Source organism: Tyto alba, unplaced genomic scaffold, assembly GCF_018691265.1.
Source record: "Tyto alba isolate M040663 unplaced genomic scaffold, T.alba_DEE_v4.0 Super-Scaffold_7, whole genome shotgun sequence".
Lineage (NCBI taxonomy): Eukaryota > Metazoa > Chordata > Aves > Strigiformes > Tytonidae > Tyto > Tyto alba.
The window spans coordinates 11,352,134-11,369,319 of record NW_024881328.1 but is presented as its reverse complement, the minus strand read 5'-3'; the positions used below and the strand labels follow the sequence as shown (position 1 = coordinate 11,369,319).

At 44.3% G+C, this 17,186-nt stretch overlaps 1 protein-coding gene across 1 annotated transcript; it reads left to right on the top strand.

Moving 5' to 3' along the window:
- Positions 1-2,097: 2,097 nt before the first annotated feature.
- Positions 2,098-17,147, top strand: LOC104368597 (glycerol-3-phosphate dehydrogenase [NAD(+)], cytoplasmic). Its single transcript, XM_033003401.2, has 8 exons — positions 2,098-2,242; positions 7,608-7,785; positions 9,682-9,822; positions 11,044-11,182; positions 11,667-11,779; positions 13,286-13,519; positions 13,670-13,776; positions 15,035-17,147. Exons 1-8 carry the CDS (start codon positions 2,202-2,204, stop codon positions 15,129-15,131), a joined length of 1,050 nt encoding a protein of 349 aa, XP_032859292.2. The 5' UTR covers positions 2,098-2,201; the 3' UTR covers positions 15,132-17,147.
- Positions 17,148-17,186: the final 39 nt, after the last annotated feature.

Here is a 17,186-nt window from a genome sequence, read left to right as displayed (position 1 = left end):
TGCCTTTTCGGGAAAGAACAGATTCTTCTTGCCTGATAAAACAATAGGCATCAGCATCTGCCCATGTGTGCTGTATGGCTCCAGGGCTCTAGAATCTGACAAATGACCCATTCTTGGGCCGTTCTGTGTCCCCATACAACACCCTCACTGAGATAGCCTTGACATCTGAACCTGCTGAGTAAAACTGCCTTGCAGACTGCCCGGAACAGTCCTTTGTGCGTGAATGCTCTCCTATCCATCTCCATGGAGCAGTGACTGCACAAATCCAGAGGACAGTTCATCAGCAGTACAAGTTATCTACTTCCACAGCCGATTAGTGTCACAGATGTATAGGCTAATGTGTGCACGCACAGTCCCAGGCCGCGTCCTCCGCTCTTCACAGGTGCCGCCGTATCCATCTGCCTGCTCCTCCCCTGCCAGCCTCACCCCTGCCAGCTTCTGTGCACCGACCAAATGGTCAGTGCAACCTGAATGGGGAGGGCACATAAATCCATCACTCCAGAGGCCACTGAACTGATACAGTTCTCCTTTTTAATTAAAAGCGCCCATATTAATTTAGATGAAACCATTACAGTTTGCAATACTTACGTGCTATATAGACCAGGGACATCGTCTGTTGCAGGCGTTAGTTGCAGAAGCCAGTGCTTCAGTGAGCGTGTCCTCCCCTTGGGGCCTGGGGACTCACCGGGACAGAAGCGCTTGCAAGAAGCAGAGAACTCTCAGGGGCTGAACAGGGCGAGAAGGATGATGGCTCCTCCTCACCTCCACGGTAGATCTTTTTCACTGTGGGGAATAAGTTAAAGAGAGAAGAGAGCTAAGGAGGAGCTATACACCCAGGGAAAGAGCAAATCATGGTAGACAAGGAGGAGACTGGAGGAAACGCACCTGGAACTGGAGAAAGGCTCTTGTGTCTTGGCTGTGCTCAAACTGTGCACGTGGGTAATGCATCTTCTCCCAGAGCTCCTCATCAGGCTCCACACCTGCCCAGGGTCCCAGCCACAAGTTCCTTTTCAGCAACCTGTCCTGGTCATTTTCTCAAGACATCATTCTGCAGGATTTTGCCCTAGTTTGTTTGTAATGTTCCCAAACACTCTCACCGCCATCAGGACGCACAAATTGCTGAGCCAATGAAGCTGACAGCAGGCGAGCTCAACATATGTGCACCTCCAGAAACACCCACAGGCTTCTGAAACGCTGGCAGCCAGCCTCCTTCTACGAATGGCGGGGCCAGGCGTCCTTGTCCTTGTCACGCTGAGCCACGCTCCGGTGCGAGGGCAGCAGATGTGGTCACCGCCGAGCCTACAGCCCCCGGCAGGGAGGAGAGCCTGGGCATGGCAGGAGGAGGGGAAACAGGAGTGTAAGCGCAGGGAAAGTAGCAAAAATGCAGCTCTTCGGCTCAAAAATGAGAGAGAAGGCTGCTTTGAAGAAGGGACAGGGTGTAGTGGAGGGCTGAGAGGTAAAATGTGGTAATTTGTAGGGCGTCATGCATGATTAGACCACGTAGGAGAAAAGGAACGACACTGCTTTGTCCTTCCTTGCAGGTAACTTTTATTTGATGTCCCACATTAAGAACTGTGATACAGTCCATGATCCATCAGCTGAATTTGGCTCTGCAAACGCACTCATAACCTCCCCCAGCAGTGCTCCTCATCTATCAGAAGAATTTAAGCCATTAGGTGTCTGGCTGGCGGGACGGGCGGGACCTCGACCTCAGGGCCCAGCCTGTACCCCTCCCGAACCCCGCCACTTCACCCACCCTGCAGGAACCCTGGGGGGGGGCTGCCGATGGGCAGGAACGGCCCGCGCCACGAGAAGTGCCGGGCTCCCCCGCCCTCCCCACGCAAGCTCCTCACCCCCGTGAATTTCAGAGAAGGCACCATTTTCCCCATTCCCCCCCCCCGCCTCCCCCCGGTCCCAGCGGACGCCCGGGGACGGAGCAGCCCGGGCAGAGAAGCCGCCGGGGCCGCAGGCGGGGCCGGGGGGGTGGCCCAGCCCCGGGGCCGCCGCCCGCGCCCGCCCGGCCCCCCCCGCGGGTACCGGGGGCCGGGCCCCGAGGGGCGGCGCTGGCAGCCGGGCCGGGCCGGGCCGAGCCGAGCCGAGCCCAGCCGAGCCCAGCCGAGCCGAGCCGAGCCGAGCCGAGCCCAGCCGAGCCGAGCCGAGCCGAGCCGCAGCGGCGGGCGGGCGGGCGGGCAGCCCGCAGCATGTCGCCGCTCCGCGTCTGCATCGTCGGCTCGGGGAACTGGTGAGTGCCGCAGCGTGCTGGTGGGGGGCAACCCTCCGTCCCCCCCGCCTCTCCCCTGCCCTCTTCCCTTCCATCCCATTTTTTTTTTTCCCTCGCTTTTATCTCATTCCTTCATTGTTTTCTTGCACCCCCCCCCCCCCCCTTCCCCGCAGCGGGCCGGCTCCCCCCGCCGCTGCCGGGGGCCTCGCAACAGGTCCGGGGCGGGGAGCGGCGGGGGCCCGGGGGGGGGGGGTCTCCATGGTCCTGAAACCGCGGCCCCGGTCCCGACCGTGCCCCGCGTCGGCCTTGTGGGTTCCGTGGGCGGGGACCGCCGTCCCTGGGAGACGCACCGGCTCCCGCATCGCCGGGGCGGGTGAGCCATTTAAAGCCCGGTGACAGGGCAGCGAGAGCCCGGAGCCGTGCCCCGGTGGTCGTGCGTGGCCGTGGCAGGGCCCGGGCAGGTTCAGTGCAAGCACGGAGTAGTGAGCAGAGCAGTGGTGCTGTTTGTAGTATTCCTTTGAAGGAGCCGGGGCAGAGGCTTTATTTAAAGCCCTGACTAAATGGCACCTTTCACTTCCACCCTCGTCAGCATGTCGTCTGGCATCTCGATGCAGATACAGCCCTGTACAAGCACTGCGTTCAGGTCGCACCATTTATCTTTATCCCTGTTCATAAGAATATGTTTCCTAGTGCTTAGTCCTCCCTAGTCTGGACAAAAGCACGGCTCTCCAGATCTCCTTGAGTCTGACAGACCCCACTGAAGTCAGTAAACCCTATCTCACTGGACTTTGCATCTTACTTTTCTTACTGTTTATGTAAGCTGACCACAAACAAACAGACCAGCATGTATGTGCATGCACTTAAGATTAGCAAACCCATCCTCCAGGTAGTTCTATGGATTGTTTTTGTTCAAGGAAGGCAAGCTCCTTAAGGTTTTTAAAATATCTGGCAGCTAAATGGAAGCAAATGCCAAAAAATAATCGATAAGTGAGGGAGTGGTTGCTTGTGAGTTGCTGAGAACACAGCACAGTTAAAGCATGCCTCTTTGCCTTCCTGCCTTGCAAAACCAGTCCACTGCTTTCTAAGCCCCCGCATGCATGCTCTTTCTGGATCACAGGCTCTTTGTGCATGACATCTCTCAGATACAGCCTTTCACACGTAGCTGCACAGCTAAGTCTTCTTCAGGAACATATCGTCATTGTGTCTGGATTTCTCTGGCCCTGACGGATGCAGTCCTGCCCCATCATTTCTGCACCAGCATTTCTCTGACTGCCACTTTCACCGTGTCATTCCAGTGCTTGCATCCCTCCCCAGCTCCCCTCTTCTCCCTCACCTTAACCACAGGCACCCAAGCCTGTGCAGGCAGCTCACTGTCACTTCCAAGCCCCTCCACAGCCAAGGCTGTGTGTCTGGCAGTCAGCTTTTACCTTTGGTCAGCCCACAAGTGACAGCCTTCATCATTCTTTTGCTGCATCCTCAAGCAAGCACCTCCTGCCTTCCCCAGGCTGTCCCTTTGCCATAAGACATTTGCCAACACCACTTCGTTGTCTTCCTTCAGAGCTGTACTCGAGAAAGTTCTCTTTTTTTCACATGTACCTACAAACTCAGGAAGAGTTATGCCACAGAGATACAGAGACCTCAGCTCATTCAGTACTATCTACTTACTCATACTGCCTGTCTCCCCGGGCCCATCTCTTGCTTCCTACCACATACATAGACTGTAAAATTTTTGGGGAGTAGCTCAACATTGTGCTCTGATGTTTAAGTCACATCTATTCATAGCCTCTGTGGCAGAACAGGTTCTATTAGCACAACATAGAAATACAATGTTTATCTTTGGCAAACATTATTTTTTTCTTATATTCCTCTTGAATATTTGGGTGACAGTTCAGATCACTGCTCCCGAGTCCTTCCTGGAGCTCAGAAACGTGGCTGCCATGTGACGCAGGATGTTGCAATACCTCATGTCAGCTGCAGAAGTTCAGCAGGTCACAGGGACTTACCATGCCAACGCTGCCAGGAGACTCACGAGTGATATGGCGAAGCGAAGCAAGAGCTGCACTGCATTTTGCGGTTGCCAGCCAGGTGCAGGAGGGTTTGTGTTTACATTAATCATGGTTCAGTTATCCGTTTTTAAAAATAGAGGTTTAATTCACTGCCTGGCCCTTCAGCATCCAAAAGCTCTCTCAATCTTCTTAGATTCATTTGGACTGCAGAGTCCTCAGCGAAGATCCAGCTTGAACTAGGTTCTTGTCTTCAACAGGGACAGATAACCAGGCTTTTTATGGAGGTGCATGGAAGGAAAACAAGAGCCAGAGGTAATAAATTGAACCAGAGGAAGTTCTGACTCAGTGTATAAAAAGAGGAAAGAAAAAACCACAAAAACATAACTATGAGAAAAATAAAGCATTGGGGCAGGTTGCCCAGAGAGGAGATGGTTCTTGGAGAGTTTTCAAGGCTCAGCTGAACAAAGGCCTGAGCAACCCATCTGAACTCTGTGTTGTTCCCACTTTGGAGACCTCCCATAGTCCCTTCCAGCCTGAGCAATACTATAAAAAAAAAAAAAAATTGGGGTGGTTGGCTAAGAAACGGGTTGGAGGAAGACACAATCATCTTTAAGCATCTAAAGGAGAAAAACAATATTCCACGCTTCTAATAGGTTTAAACTGCAGTAAGAAAGACTTAGGTCAAACATGAGGATGATCTTTCTAATGCTAAGGATAGCAGAGTCCTGGGATGGGCTGGTTGGGGAAGGGAAGAGACAAGGAACTGCTGAGGTCTTTAAGGCCACCTCAGAAAAACTATTAGGGACAGCATAAGTATATTTGACTGCCCTTTGTATAAGGAAAGGACTAGGTGCCTCATGGGGTCCACTCAGCTCTATTTTTCACCAGATCTGATGTATGCCACAAACACTTTCATATTCACATATGTAAATAAGGGGTCTTATTTGAGTTATTCTACATCAAAGCTTTCTCATTATACTGAGAGGAAATCTCCAGATAAAAGCTTTCTTTTTCTTAGAAATGTGTAAATCACTTCCAACATGAATTAACATAACTGGGGGGGAAAAAAACCCGATTGACAGTTTTCACTTACTTTCAAAAATTATCTAAGTGGAGTTCTCTGCCTTCTATTAATCTTCACTAAACTGAGTTTTTGGACAAAATAAAACCATGGCAAAGTCTTTATATGTGAATGTCCTTGGTTTTGTTTGCATAAGTAGCCTTCTTCTGCCAAGCCTATGTAGTCTACTGAGCACCACCTTCACAGACAAAGCAATTCTTCTTCCCAAGGTTGATCAGTGGCAACTGAATTTTAAATGGACTAAGTCAAACAGAGCATCAGGTTCTAAACTGTTTGATGGTTTCGTGGTGAGGTATTTTCCCTGAAGACTACTCCAAATTCTCATTCATCTAAAGAGAAACCAAACAAAAAATTACTGTAATTTATGGAGCTACCTTTATGCCTGAGACACTTTCACTGATTATCTTGTCAATAGGAAAATACTTGCGTGGTAACATCCAAGTGTGGTGTTAATGACAGCTCTGCTGGAAGATCAGATTTATCTACTGAGAGCTGTGAGTCCCATTCAGGATTTCAGAGGTTAGAGCTGGAGTCTGCATCTTTAAACAGAAAATCATATGAACTTGGTACATAGCTAGAGAAGTTATTTTTATGGATATGCTTGAGGTCTAAGTTCATCCTCCAGGTTGTACTGGAGACTCCAGCACTACCTGAACAATGAATTTAGATCTCAAGTTTATCTGTAAAAAAACCACTTTTCTTATTAATACACAATTCTTGTGCAGAGCCACAATTCATCCTCAGCTCAAGCCTTGATTGTGCTCTTTCCATAGCAGGGCAAGAGAAACAGAATAAACATAATTATATAAATAATATGAATGTATGATACAACTACATGCCTCTCTTTCAAAAAAGCAGAACTCCTACAGTAAAGGTTCACCCCTAAAACATTTCTCTAAATATTTTAAATGACCAAAGCCAATCAGCCTTTAAAAAAAGAAAAAAAAAAAAAAAACAACCAAAAAGAAGGCCCAACAACACCACCAAAACCACCCAAAACAAAAGATACCCCAAAAAAGCATTATGGCAGCTCAAGATATAGCATATAGTCAACACCATATAGTCAACACTGAGCAAGTGAAATCTGATCTCAGTAGGATTTCTTTATCGTTAAAGGTTAAGATGAAACCCTAATTCTTTTATTACTTATTGAGCAATTCAGCCTTGTGCAAACCTGTTACATCGAAAATATGGTTGAGCCAAGGAGAGCCAGTTACAACATCGTTTCCCTTTGAACCTCTGGCGGCACAGACCCATCTGGACTTTGTCTTGGATATACTTGAGACCTTTATCAGTTCCAGAAAACATAGCACAGCTAAACCCTGTTCATGCTCCTCACTGCAGGTGTGGTACCAAGTGGGTCAGAGGACAAGAGTGTTGCAGCTGGAGCTCCTCTTCCAGTTGTGTTAGTAAAATGGCCAGTACTTGAAAGGCTAAAGTAGCATTAAAATGGAAGAAGGAAACAGAGGGGTAAAAATAATCACCCCTCCTCCCCATATAATTTAAAGAGCATTAAGCAATACTTCCAATATTTTCTGCAGGGTTTTTAATTCTCTCTTGCCCAGAAAGTAAGTGAATGTTTGAAAGGCTGCAGTGGTGATGGGGAAATAAAAGTATTGTCTGAACCGAGATTAAAAAATGCTCAGCATGAATGAAGAAGAAGAAACTGGATGGTTAAAATATCCTCAGGCTGCAACTATTACAGATCCTGTTACAGTGATAATTAGAGCAATAAGTAAAGAGACCGTCAAGTTGAAGATTTTGTGGTGTGGTTTTTCTTTTTTAAGAAAAGAACAATTTCTGAGGACTTAACTCTTACATAAAATCCTTATTGCAATAGTTTGTTATCAGTGGGAAAGTGGGATGCATCTATTTTAGACGAGATGCACAAGGACTGTCACAGCAAGATCATTCAGCACTACTTTACCACCTGGATTACTTTACATTTGTTCGTCTTCAGAAAAAAAGAATTATCCAAGGAGTAAGAGAGATTTTAATGCCAGATAATGTATTTTTAGTGCTGTTGATGGTACATCACACTCCCACTTTATAATCTTCAGTATGACTTCAGATCCCTTATTACAGTTAAGTTTTCCCTGGTTCTACTTTCTGTGTTTTTAAAATGAGGGGGTTTTGATGAGAGTAGTGGATAAAGCTTTCTGATAAATGTAGCAAGCCCCTAAACAGCTTTATAGCAGAGGCCTTTTATGAGTTATTCTGTTTAAAGTATTTTGTGTTTCCAATTCACCATAAAATTATTTGTTTTCTATTGGGTATTTCAATCTTTTTCTTTTTAAAGGGGATCAGCCATAGCAAGAATCATTGGCAAAAATGTCCAGAAGTCCAACAGATTTGATCCTACTGTCAAGATGTGGGTATTTGAAGAGATCATTAATGGAAGAAAACTCTCAGAAATAATCAACCAGGAACATGAAAATGTTAAATATCTGCCTGGATACAAGATACCCAAAAATGTGGTAAGTTTAAAGAAATAAAAATAATTGAAATATTTTTATTTTTTTGTAAAGGAGGCAACATCTGGCAAGATTAAAACTAGAAAGTAATTCACTGCTTCATTCTGGTTTGCTACCTAACTCACTTCGATATTGACATACAACTCACTGGAATATAACTGACTCTGTGACTTCTGCTTGTCTCATGTGTCACACGCAGCTTCAGACACCCAACTGTGTCAGGTGCTGGTAACACACCATCCTCCTCTCTGGCAGAAATCAGCATAACTCTAGAAGTGGCAGGCAGAGATCTGTCTGCACAGAGCTGAGATATTGCAAACCCACAGCATCGTCTGGAAAAAAGGGAAAGTTACTGCTCTCCCTTCTAAAAAAGAAAGCAACAGCACAGCTAACAGCTGTGGCTTACAAGGAGATGAATAATGAGCTATTGGCTCATGGGTGATTTCAGGATAGCAACACACTGCTATAATTAATAATGCTGTTAATTCCGTCAAAAAGATAAGGTGTTTCATTTTCATGAACATTTAAAACACCAAGTTATGCATCTCAAATTAATCAGCTTAGATAATTTATTGCTACTGAAGCTAGCAAGGTGAGGGGTTTTGGCTGTTCTAGATTTTGCCAAATGCCACTGTTTTGTGAATTAAAGAAAGTAGTGCCATGTTTCTGGAACAGTTGTGGTTGTAAGAGGAAGTTAAGGCACTACACGTGGTGAGGCCTCTCGCTTGGAGAGTGGTTGTATTTAGTACTCCATTCAGTGCTGCAACTGCATATCTGCACTCCTGTGGTTTGAACTTGGCACACGGTTCTCCTGGGTTACAATTGACTTGTCACTGTTATTTTTACAACCCTCTAGCAGATCAACAGGCTTGTCATCATCGCCAGAGATCAGCCTCATCCTGTCCGTAGCAAAGTCTGAGGCATTACCAGCAGAAATCAGCTGGTTGCAGTAAAGCCTGCAGGGACCCTCACACTTTCATCTCCAACTGAGAGAGGAAAAAAAAAAAAAACAAAAAACAACCCACAACTAATTTTTTCCTTGCATTGCTCAGCAACAGTTTTGAGAGAGGAGCACTGTGTGTACAGCGCTGCCAGCCTCTGCTCCCGCTTCGCTGTCCTCCCGGAGAAGCAGCCTTGCTGGCAGCAGCTCCGGTTTTCCCGCCGGGAATCCCGCTTGCGTGCTCCAAGGCTGCGTCCAAGGGCGATGTTTGCTCTGTTTGTAAACTGCTCAGGTTCACCTGCCCTTGCCTCTGTAGCCTGGCTTGAATTGTTGTTCTGAGTAACACTAGCATTTGGAGGAAGATACAGCTTGCTAGTTATTAAGCACGTTGGGTAAATTTTTCTAACTATTGCTCAAGTTACTATACATTTAAAACAAAAAACACATCCCACCCCAAATGTGATAATAATCTCTGCCTTTTGATATAGCTTATTCCTGAGTAGCTCTCATCTGGTGATCTATGGAAAGTAAAGATTGCCAGAAGAGGCTCTGTCTCACCACCCTGCTTCGTTCCTGTGCTCCCTGGTACTACCACTCATTCCAGCAGAACCATATGGAGTTGCTCAATATCTTCAGGAACCACCTGAAGAAGCTGAATCAGCAAAGGGGCTTCCCAAGACAGTGCAAATTTAGAAAGTATATCATCTTCCCCAGATTATCCACACAGGGCTGGGATGGGAGGCAAGTTAAAAGCAAAATTGTAAAAAATCCAAGCCTAAAATAGTTAGGCTGCTTTGGATATTTCAGAAGAGAGCTGCAGTTGCTCACATGAAGGGCTAGCAGCTACACCACACTGCCAGTTAAAGTTATGGACATTTGCAGCGTGTCTTCAATGGCTTTGGCATGTTGGTATCTTGCAAAGTGTGAGGAGCTCATTTCAGTTGTCACTCTTGTCCCAGGTGGCTGTACCAGACGTGGTCGAAGCAGCAAATGGGGTAGATATTTTAGTGTTCGTTCTGCCACATCAATTTGTCGGACGAATCTGTGAGCAGATCGCAGGCCAGATAAAACCCGGGACATTTGGAATTTCACTGATCAAGGTAAGTTGTCGTCTCCACAAGACTCAATCTGGATGGAGTCAGTAGCTTCAACTTAAGGGTAGGAGCTCCACTCCTCAGCTGCATGCTCTCCATAAACACAAGCACTTCAATCTGCGAGAGTTAAAACTTACCCAGCCTCTGCCAGCCCTTCTGCTGCTCATGTGGCCACGGAGAGGAAAGGATGGGGCAACCCAGCTGGGCTAAGAGTAACCGTCTTTGCCAGACATCTTTAGCTGGGATCAGTTCCCACTTGGACCAGCATGGAGGTGAAAACGGGCAGCGGATGGGCTACAGAAGCTGGTGCTGCTACCAGGAAAAATACTCATCAGACTACAGCCTCGATTAACTCTTAATTGGAAAGAGTGCTGGGTCAAAGTGCCTCTCTTTCAAGTACATGCTAAAGCTGTTCCTGGCAGCATTAAAAACAGCAAAATAAGACTAATGATTTTGCAGAACTGAAGCAATTTCAATCCGGCATGAACTGAGGAATCTCTTTTTAAGGCTAGAGGTACCAGATTATCATAATCTTGAAAAAAAATAATATTTTAAGAGAATCTCAAACTAAAAGCCAGGGGCGAAGCATAAGAATATAGTCTACCACTTCTTCTTTTGATTGCATTATAGGAAATATCTAATTTAAAATTTTAAAGAAAGAAATGTAATTCAAGTTTTCAGACTGCAAGACCAGATCTTCCTCCCACCTTTTTTTCCCCTATAGAAATTATCTCACAAGCAGCAGCACACAGATGAGAGGAGAATGGGAGGAGGAAACTCCTGTAAATTTACTTCTTTCTTTAGCTTAAAAAAACCCAAGACAGTTCAGCATACTCCTTCATACCAGCGAAGCACTCAGATTAATACTTAGATCTTGCAAAAAAGCCACTTCCTGTGGACTTAATGTGAAACTCTTGTTCTGTTCTACAGGAATTTAACACAAAGGAAAAATAGAGCATCAAAGAAAGCCTCAGAACAGCAGCACTGGATGTGGGGCTCTTGCAGGGTTACCTCAACTGTTGCTACCTTCTCCCTGAATTTGCAATTATCAAAGTACAAACCCAGAGCATTTGTATTAATGGCTAATGCTACTGAATATAAGACCCAAATCCTTCCAATTAAAATCAGAGAGCTGCAGGCAATAGGATACCTTCTGCTTTACCAGTGCTCTACTGCTGTCATTCTCCTATTCTAATAACTTGGCTTTGACTATTGTCTTTTATTCAGGGGATCGATGAGGGTCCTGATGGCCTGAAGCTCATATCTGACCTCATTCGAGAGAAACTGAAAATAGAAATCAGTGTGCTCATGGGGGCCAACATAGCCAAAGAAGTGGCTGATGAGAAGTTCTGTGAAACCACCATTGGTAACTATTGCAAAGAGCAAATTAGAGCCGGTAGCTGTGGTTTAACTTCACCCGTGGCCGGGCCACAGGATAACCTCTGGAGGAGGCAGGGGCATGCGGCGGGTGCGGCACCCGCCGAGCTGGTTCAGGGAGGCAGCGTGATATTCGGGGAAGTTGGGGCTGGCAGGATCAGATCCATCTTTTGCAGGGTTTGTGGTTATACCAGCTTTCTCAGGCAGAAAGCTGTGCTAGGGGCTATCTACTTTTAAGCTCTTTAAAGCGTTATTCAGTGGTGCTTGGACAGTGCCCTGGGACTTGCAGACATTTAACACTGGCTTTCAGCAGCAGGAACTGCTGTCACACAAATCTCTTGTTTAGCAACACCCAGTTAGGTTTTTGCGGTCCCAGTAAAGAGATCCCTGGGGCCTTGTGTCAGGTTTCAGTTAATTGTGTGTATTCTGAAACACTGCAAAAATGCTCTAACTTTCATCCTTCCTTCCCACAGGGTGCAAAAATGAAAAACAAGGGGAGATCTTTAAAGAATTAATGCAGACCCCCAATTTCAGGATTACCGTGGTGCTTGACTCTGATACGGTGGAGATTTGTGGAGCCTTAAAAGTGAGTGGTTTCAAACCAAAATGTTTTTATTAGGGCCAAATTATACCCTCACCTGAGTCTTCTGTAAGCTACAGGGTATAATATGAGTCCTGCCACCGTGTGATGAGTGAGCACAGACAAGATGTTTGTGTGTCCATTTTCCAATCTGTTAAAAAGGGAAAATTTACTTGTAAGTGCTGGCAAAGCATTTCAAAATAGTTGTATTTTCATCTTTCTTTAACCAGAGGCACCTCTGCTTCTGAGGGCAGAACTTAGTCCACTGTATTTTCTTGTCTGCACACCATAAGCACATGAAACAAAGACTCTCGCTACATATAGCAGCTCCTGGTAATAACTTATTTCCATGGTTCAAGTAATAACCTGCTAGAAAGTTTGCATCAGAAGCAATGCTCTATGTTGGCAGCACGTCTGTGCAGTGCTCAGCAATGCCCAGGTTGAGAGCCCAGACTGGATCAGAGCAATACCAAAATCACCAAGTCACCAATGAGAGTGCACTTGAATTGGATTCAGAGATTTCTTTTAAATGTGCTGAAAGCAATTCCAGCCTGTGATGCTTTGTACTGTTTTATACGTCCAATCATTTGTGCTTCAAAAATTCACCTTTCCTTCAAGGAGAGGGGATCACTGGCTAGGGAAGAATTGGTCCTGTCTAACCTTACATACAAAAATAAAAGTTTCTTTACATACAAAACCAAATACCCCCAGATTTTGCTTTTGGCCACAGACTGGAACTGGGGACAGGCACAGAGGGGACAGAGGTTGTTTCTGCTTTGTGGGAAGTATTTGCTCTTCTTGAAATCATTGCTTTGGCACTGCCTTTGCTAAAAAAAAAAAAATAAAATTCTGCGCTGGAGCAAGCACTTCAACAGCAATACTAGGTGACATATTACCCATGTACAGTGAACTACACTTATTGAGGAGCTAGGAATTGGGAGGTGGGACAGGAGGTATGCAGGACAATGGTGAGGTGTTGTGAGGATGTTTAGAATCCTGAGCGATTTGTTTAAAGCTGTAGAAAAGGGCAATTCTACTGACTGTTTTTGCAGGTGAAACCAAAATTTGATTTACTGCAGCATCAGTACATAGAACACGTCTGTTTAAATTAGAGATTCACAGAGAAAACCTGGAAAGTCATGACTCCATGTGGGATATTTTAAATAGTTAGAACAGAAAAGTCAGTGAGCCCCAACTGGGAACTAGCAGAAAAACAAAATATTAATTGCATACATGCTTATGTGATTGCAGTATTACTATAATAAACAATTTTGATTTTTGCCCATGGGAATAACAGAAGATACTTTGTAACAACCTTCTAGAAGCCCAGCTACTTCTGTTCAGCAGTAATTAACATAAACTCATGGCCATTAGAAATCGAACTTTCTTCTGGTGAACGGGGTTAAGACAGATTTGTAGGATTTTGCTAAAGCTCAGAGCATGCTGATGAACCACATGTCTTGCCTGATCATTTCCTTTCCTCCCCAATATTTCGCACGAAACTGTTTTTAGAACATTGTAGCAGTGGGAGCTGGGTTCTGCGATGGACTGGATTTCGGTGATAATACAAAGGCAGCGGTTATACGCTTGGGCCTTATGGAAATGGTGGCCTTTGCCAAGATGTTCTGCAGGGGACCAGTATCAATAGCCACTTTTCTGGAAAGCTGCGGGGTCGCTGATCTAATCACTACCTGCTACGGCGGACGCAACAGGAAAGTAGCAGAAGCCTTTGCTCGCACAGGAAAAGTAAGGGGGATTTTGAAATATCTTAAACTAAAACATGAAGAATTCCTTCTGTGTTTTACAAAGGCATCATTAGCTGTTTACCTTCTTGATAACTGCTGGTATCACAGCAGTATCCCCTCTGATCCAAGTAATCAGTCTCCTCTCTTCTAGTCCATTGAGGATCTGGAAAATGAGATGCTGAATGGACAGAAGCTGCAAGGTCCTCAGACCTCAGCCGAAGTCTACAAGATTCTGAAACAGAAAAATATGCTTGATAAGTAAGTGCTTTTGTTTAAAAAGAAAACGTAACCATGAACAAATGATTGTTTAAGTAACTGTAATGGTACTTGTGTTTCATGATCTTGTTTGTTTCCATAACAACTGCTTTCTACGTCTTGGGCCACCGTTAGAGCTCAGTTTAGCTCATGGTCAGTGGAATGCAATGAAGGCTTAACAGTGTTAGAAGAAACAAGCCACAGACATCTAGGAAACAAAAGAAATAATAAACCAAAGGAGTTACCCCAGACATCCCTGTCCCCCTACACAAGATTGAGGGCCGTACACAGCGTCAGCTTGCAAACATGATCTACGGGTCAAAGGGTTTCTTGTTCTCACTATATCACTGTTACAGCTTGCAGCAATACTGCTCTCAGTGCAAATGTTAACTAGGTTATCTCAGCATAAAATCTGGAAGCATACTCCTCATCAAAAATTTTTATATGCCTTGAATAATATGTTCTGATATCAATGCTTTAGTGCAACAATTAATGCAGAGATAAAAAGTACTTCTAATTGTTTGGGACAATGTAAAATTATTTATAATTTGAAACCTTTGTCTCAGCTTACACAATAGAAAAACTAAACTCCCTCCAATCCCATTCCCTCTCATACGTTAGTGGTATGAAGAGGACAAACAGCACTAAATGAATACTTTAAAAAAAAAAAAACACAAAATATTAGAATTATAACAGATACGGAAGATTTGAGTGGCATTGTCTTTCAAAAATGAGAGTGAAAAGATCATTTTGACAGGATGTGAACTTTAGATCAAAACTTGATCTAATAAATATCCTGTAATTGCACTTAGCTGCACACTCAGCTCCAAGTCATTCAGGGGACACATTTTTACCACATAATGACTAAGACAGCATGAAAAAGGGAAAGAGCCCTTTAAACCAGGAAAGGAAAATTAGACATTTTAATTCTTTTTAGTCTTCTAGATTTTGCACACAGGTGGAAAAAGAGGATATGCAATTCAAGATTTTTTGTAAATAAAAAATACTGAATATGAATTTTGTCTCCAAAACAGCTGTTCTTTGCTGTCACTCCCAAGAATTGCCCCAAGCTCCTTTTAATTGCCCTATATAGTTTTCCAGTAAAGACACCTCCAAGTTAAAATTATATTATAAAGAAAAATTTTCCACTTTCCTTGCACTGTAATTAAAAAAAATAAAGATTTTTTTTCCCATTATAAATGGAACGGAAACGTTTATATAAACTTTAAAAACTATTTCTGTTGCTACGTAATTCTTCTAGGTTTCCATTATTTACAACCATCTACAAGATCTGCTACGAGGGTCAATCGATCCAGGATTTCATCGCGTGCCTGCAGAACCACCCAGAGCACATTTAGAGATCCCCTCTCCTCACCTGGTTGCATTCTCATCTTCCCAGGACTTCTGTCCACTCCACGGCAAATAAAGTAGAGAAACAGGTTGTGTGACAACACTTGCTGTAGAAGCAACAAGGAATGTATTTTGTTATCCTCACTCTGGGGGGTAAAAAATCTGCCTTTAATTTCAACATTATACCCAAGGAACAGGAAATGAATGTAAAATTTAACAGTATTTGATTTGAGTTAGTAATGTGAGCATTTCCCTCGAATTACTACCTTGTTGATTGAAAACAGTTCCCCTTGTAATTTAGCTCACATGAACCTCAACATCTTGCCTACTGATATTACTTACAGAACAGCACAAGGTGTGGAAAAATTGAAGAACTCATCCAAACAGAAAAATAGTAAAAAAAAAGGTCTCACATCAATAAGATGCAATCAGCTGGGCAAATGTTGGGTTTCCCCTAATTCCCCTCAAACACAAATAACTTCTTGTATTTTGTGATATTTGGTCCTTTGATTTCATTCCCTAGTGTAAGCCTCTTTGGAAAAATAGGTATTGTTACTGTGCTCAGACAGATGTGCATGTTCAGCGGAGGCATGAATAAAACAGTTTAAGGGGCAGGGGGAAGGAAGAAAAAGGAGGAGGATTGTTTGTTTCAAATTGAGGACACTAGGAATCCTTAGTAATCGTCTGACCTTTGTTAAACTTACTGTATTCCATTGAAATACAGGACAAAAAAATTGGAATAGCCAAATACATTTATGTTAGTGTCAGGATTTCTCAGCAAGTCAGAGCCATTAATTGGTACTAGGCGAGAGGGGAGAACTGGAGGTTGACGAGGAGGATGTACGCACAGCTCAGCGTGCAGCCTGTGCAATGGTCATTCTGAGGATGTAACAACAGTGAAAAACCCCCTGTGATACTTGACGTTTTATACACGCATGAAAATGACCGCTACAGACGCACAGAAATGCTGTAAAATTGCATTTGAAAGCGGGCTGCATTTTAACTCTGTCAGGAGACTCCACGGGACTGACAGCAGGGCAGCCCCCCTGTCGTTCCAGACTGCAGACTAACACCCTGGTCCTGCTGTAGCTTAAGCAACGCATCTTACACTCCGGAAGAGAGAGATCTCGATCTACTTCTGAATTTTAAACACTAACTGGTTCATATGCCAGTTTTTTTATTTTGCTACTAATGGCATTAATTTTAGAAACATAAAAGTTTTTAAACCTTATAGCTGTACTTGGGTAACTTTACATACCTGATGTTTTTCAGCGTTAAAGCCAACTATGGAATGAGCAATGGCACATTTTATAAGTTTTAATACCCTTTTGAAAGACACCTATTTTGAGACAAGACAAACAAAAAGGAAGAGTAACCTACTTTTGCTTTGCTTTATCCGATTTTCCAAAATAGCAGAGGAAGGCAAGTGGTTTTTTTTTAATCTGTCTATATATTCACTGACATATTGCTTGGGGGGGGGGGGGGGGGAAGCTGCGTTATAAAATTGTCTCCACTCTGCATTTTAGAAGAATGTTGTTCTTTCACATTTATCAGAGTAATATATATATATATATTAAAAAATGTATTGTAATTATATTGTAAAAACCCCAGTCTCTCAGCTAGCAGTGGTGGCTCAGGTACCAGGCACTGGCTGCAGCACCGCGGGGCCCTGCCGCAGGGCAGCGAGGGTGGCTCACCTCCCCCAGCTCCGAGTCCTGCCACAGCCGAGGGCTCGCGGCTCCGCAGGGCAACGCCAACATTCCTTCCGCTGAAACGGGAATCATCCGGCCAAACCCTTTACACAAAACAGGGAAATATGGTCCTCCGTTTCAAGTGGTAAAAGACTTAAATACTGCGTGATTTTTAAGCGTCAAATACGTGAGGATGGGATAGAGAATTCGGGGACTTCCTTACCTCACTGGCAGGCTGAACTTCTGATAAGTGATGTATGAGCTAATAGTAACAGAGAACATTTTACATTCAAAATGTATCAAATAACAGTTTAATAAAGTGATCAACATTCAGACTTGATGTAGTTTCATTTTTCAAAATTCTCACAGAAT